This window comes from Cupressus sempervirens, chromosome 1 (genome assembly GCF_028749045.1).
Source record: "Cupressus sempervirens isolate cs-2001-9-10 chromosome 1, ASM2874904v1, whole genome shotgun sequence".
NCBI classification, from domain to species: Eukaryota; Viridiplantae; Streptophyta; class Pinopsida; order Cupressales; family Cupressaceae; genus Cupressus; species Cupressus sempervirens.
In genome coordinates, this window is record NC_143118.1 from 343319474 (window position 1) to 343323860 (window position 4387).

Consider the following 4387-nt stretch of genomic DNA (forward strand, 5'->3'; position numbering starts at 1 on the left):
GGTTTTTTGTTCGTTCTGGGAGACTGGATGTTTCTTGCGCTGAATTTTTAAAAAGGGCATCTTTTCGGGAGATGTTTAACTTCTACACCGCGTTGAGTTTTAAGGTGCGCCTGAACTCCCTGCATTTCAGTTCGAACGGCCGAGGATTTTCGAAATGAGCTCCCTAACATTTGCAGCAATACACTTGGCGGTTATCAGCCTGGCAATTGTAGTTGTCATCACTAGGACAACTACAGGAGCTAGACACCTATTTAAATCTAGGCCATAACAGGTTGAGTGGATCTATTCCAGCGTCCTTGGGAAATCTAAATAAACTAATGAACTTGGATTTGTCATCCAATAATCTCTCTGGCAGCATTCCATCTGCATTTGACGATCTGTTGTCCCTTTTTGCGGTAAACATCTCCACTAATCATCTCAGTGGTTGCCCGCCCAAGTCATGGTTCAAGTTATAGAATTCATCCTCAAACTCATTCGCCGGCAATCCAGATTTGTGTGAAGCAGAGAATAATGGCAGCAGTACATGCAACTGCTAGGGCAACATTCCTATCTCACACAAGCAAAGCAAACATCTCAGCATAGTTTATACAGTCTTCATTATCATCGGATCAGTTGTGTTTACTTGTTTGCTAGTAGTTGTCATTTTATATCTATGCAGATATTTATGCCCCAAAACCAGGTCCTCATCCGGAGCTGCCATAGAATTGCCCTCAAAACTATACCAATATTTGCAGGCTACAGAATATCTAAGCGAGAAGTATATAACAGGGAATGGGGGCAGAGGGGTTGTTTATAGAGTGCAGTTGCCTTCCGGTCAGCAGTTCGCCCTGAAGACAATACAATTAACGCCTGAAAAGAAAGAGGACGCCGGCATGAGAAGGGAAGTCCAAACTGCTGGAAGAATCCGTCACAAAAATCTGGTTAAACTGTTAGATTTTTGGCAAGTGCACGGTCGGGGATATATCCTCTATGAATTCATGGCCAATGGGAATTTGAATGATGTATTGCATGAGCTGAACCCCCTTCCAGTTATAGGACAGGATATTCATTACAAGATTGCCATTGGAACCGCCTATGGTCTGTCATACCTTCAACATAACTGCAATCCGGTGATTATACACAGAGATATTAAGCCCGGCAATATACTGCTGGATTCAGATATGGAACCCCACATTTCTGATTTTGGGATTGCTCAACTCATGGACAAATCCTTCCCTGCTGATTCTTTCTCTGTTTTGGGTACTCTTGGCTACATTGCACCTGGTAAGAGCATTAATAGGTTTATTTTGTTGTAATTTTTTAAACCTTTTTTGTTTTTGGGTTTGGATTTCACTGGCTTTTGCTGCAGAACGTGGGCACACAACCAGAGTGATAGAGAAGATGGGCGTTTACAGCTATGGTGTGGTGTTGTTGGAATTGGGGCATTGGATTCGAGCTTTGCAGAGGGAATGGACATTGTCAGTTGGGTAAAATCATGCAATGAATGGCTACATGTGGTGATTGATGAAGGGCCTAGAGACGAATGCATAGGATCAGACATAGAAGAAGAGATCGTGGGCACCATAAGAGTGGCATTGAAATGCACAGAGAGTAACCCGGATGAGAGACCAAGTATGAAACAAGTGGTAGACATGTTAAGAGACATTAGGCCCATCAAACCTTCGGATGTGAGGAAGGATAAACGGTTTACAAATGGCTCTGGCAGAGGGTGAAGTTGTCCAACAGAAATTTCAAGCATCGATTGCGCGGAAGTTGATCTCTCGATTGTCATATGCCACCGTTTTATGAATGGTTGTCTCTGCTCCGGATGCAAATGTACTCCCGCAACCTCCTTTTTTCCACTTGCAAAAAAAATCTCATGAAGTACAGAATGTTTCGTCTCAATTCAATATATCATCCCTTCTTGATTGATTAGGTAAAAAAACTTTGTGAGTAGAGAATGTTATGTTCCAATTCAATATTTCATCCCTTTTTGATTGGGTAGGCATTGTGAGCATTTTTAGATAATGATTTGCTACATTTGTATTATTCTTATCATATTTAATATTTTGAACATTCTTTTATTACATTTATTTCCTCTTCTTTTATCTTTCTATATTTAACCTATATAATTTAAGTGTTATTTTCTTATATCTGACTTATATAATTCAAGAGATATAAATAGATTCTAAGATTTCTATGTAGTCAATACAAACTAAATTACAAGGTATTTATGAACATGTTCTTTTGAAAGATTGCATTATGTTTATTATTCACAATCTCAATTCAAAGGTGTTATAAATAATATATGAAATTCAATAATTTTAGTGGTTAAATTTTGCAATACAAAATGAGATATAATAACATATGCAAAAGTCATATTTACATTTATTGACAAAGAACTTAAGATTTGTAGCTAAAATTTGATGTTAAGTACCATATACTTTATAATATATCTGCCACATCTTTCATAAAATGTTTTACCATAGGACAAAATATAACAAGTGTAAACAAACTATGAATAAATATTTAAAACAAGAATCAAGAGAAATTATAGTGACAAAATAATATAAGATTAGGGGCTTTAGAACTAAAAATTAAGACTCACCACAAATATAATATTGATTGTTACAAATGATATATAAGAAATTAAATCATATTAAGATTTAAACTACACTATTTAGAAGTAAAAAATATTATTTTAATTATGTTGATAATAAGTCATTATCCTTTGTGCTCCTCGATACTATGTTTAACATAATTATCATCCCTACTTATTGCATTTTGAATGTCATGAAAAAAAATACTATGTAGACATGAGAAAGTCTATAACATTTTCCCAACAAAATATATAGGCATTAATTGGAAGAATAGTATCATATATCACATATATTTCTTAATCTATTTTGGTCCACCGTCATGAAGTGTGAAAAAAAACAACATACTAACAAATTTGCAATGTTAACAACATACCTTTTGCCATCTTAGACCTTTGAGTTTTGTATTTTCTTTTTAGAATGATTTGAAGCTAGGTAACTGTATTCTACAAATTCATTCTTTACTAGTTGCTATGGACTCTAAATATCAGCAAAATAACAAGTTGTAGCTTGGATAGAATTTGGTAATGTTTTTCAGTTCCTACTAAGAACTATATTGTAGGTCGTGATGCTTAAACATCTATTAATCTATTTCCATTTAGTCAATGAAAATGTCTTATTTTTATGCAAAATTTTCTTTCCTTAGATTCATTATTCACAACTTGTTTGAGTTTTAGTCAATTCTAATAAAAATTTAATCATGATTTATTTTCATTGACATGTCAGTTCTTGCAAGGAGGAACACACAAATTTCAACAAGAGAGAACACACAAGTATCAAACTATGGTGATAGGCACTAGAAAAAATACAATTTTATTTCACCTAGTGTGTATGGTTGGCAATTCAAGGTTAAATTTGTACAAAAATATAATTTTTTTAGTAGTTTTCCATATAACAATATTTGCCACATTGATGAGGTGGTCTCAATTATTTCATATTTTTGCCCTTTCTGGTGGCATTCAATTTATGCATACTAATTATTCATAGAGTTGGCAACATGCAGGGGATACTTTTAGAATAATCTATGGTTCTCAAGTTAGCTTGGTTTAATTTCTTGCGGAGACTTAGTGTATTGATCGTTGTAAGAGGGATGATGATAGAAAACAAGTAATATTTAATGGATAATTATGGGTGTACTTGTTTTCCATAATGGAGAACTCATTTGGCCTTTGCATGAGATTTGAGAATTACACTAGTTCTATTATTTTAATCAACTTTGTATATATCTAAATCAAGAAAGGCTAAGTATTTATCAAATTCTTATCATTTCCTTCACAAAATTATAGTGTGAAAGAGTCAAATGCAATAAATAGATGAGGCATCATTGGTGACTAGAAAAAAAAAAAGGGGGATAATATTTAGTGTAAAATCAACATGGCATTTGTAATCCCTTAAATCACAAAGTGTCGAGAATACTATGGATGAAGATGTTGGATGTGTGGTTGTGGATTAATCCAAATGTTACAAGGTGATCTATGTTTTAATTATGTGTGATGAAAAATAGATCAACATTAATTCTTCTCTATTTATACAAAAAGCACAATTGTTTATATAATTTTGATATGAGAATTTTATCATTCTATTATACAAACTACAATATTCTTATATTGTAAAAGAATAGGGAATAGTTATTCTTTTATTCATTGTGAATTGGATATAACTTTGTCTAGATAAACATGTTTATGTTGATTTCAATATTGAAATATGTTTTTCTTGTCTCCACTTTTAGGAATCTAGCCACACATAATGTTTATATCACTTTGATATCCACCAAACTTTGGAAGATGTTTAAGGGGTTTCATCATTACAAA

At 33.6% G+C, this 4387-nt stretch overlaps 1 protein-coding gene across 1 annotated transcript; it reads left to right on the top strand.

Annotated features, from left to right (window-relative positions):
- The first annotated feature begins 317 nt into the window (after positions 1 to 317).
- Positions 318 to 1712, top strand: LOC149577623 (receptor-like protein kinase). The gene is made up of 3 exons (XM_089797124.1): positions 318 to 448; positions 659 to 1279; positions 1349 to 1712. Exons 1-3 carry the CDS (start codon positions 318 to 320, stop codon positions 1710 to 1712), a joined length of 1116 nt encoding a protein of 371 aa, XP_089653250.1.
- The last annotated feature ends 2675 nt before the right edge of the window (positions 1713 to 4387 follow it).

Bases quoted from the DNA above. Each gene is read 5' to 3' on its own strand.
- LOC149577623 (XM_089797124.1), top strand. From the start codon at position 318: ATGAACTTGGATTTGTCATCCAATAATCTCTCTGGCAGCATTCCATCT. The intron at 449-658 runs GTTATAGAATTC...ATATCTATGCAG, and splicing joins CCGCCCAAGTCATGGTTCAA to ATATTTATGCCCCAAAACCA. The intron at 1,280-1,348 runs GTTTATTTTGTT...CTTTTGCTGCAG, and splicing joins CCTGGTAAGAGCATTAATAG to AACGTGGGCACACAACCAGA.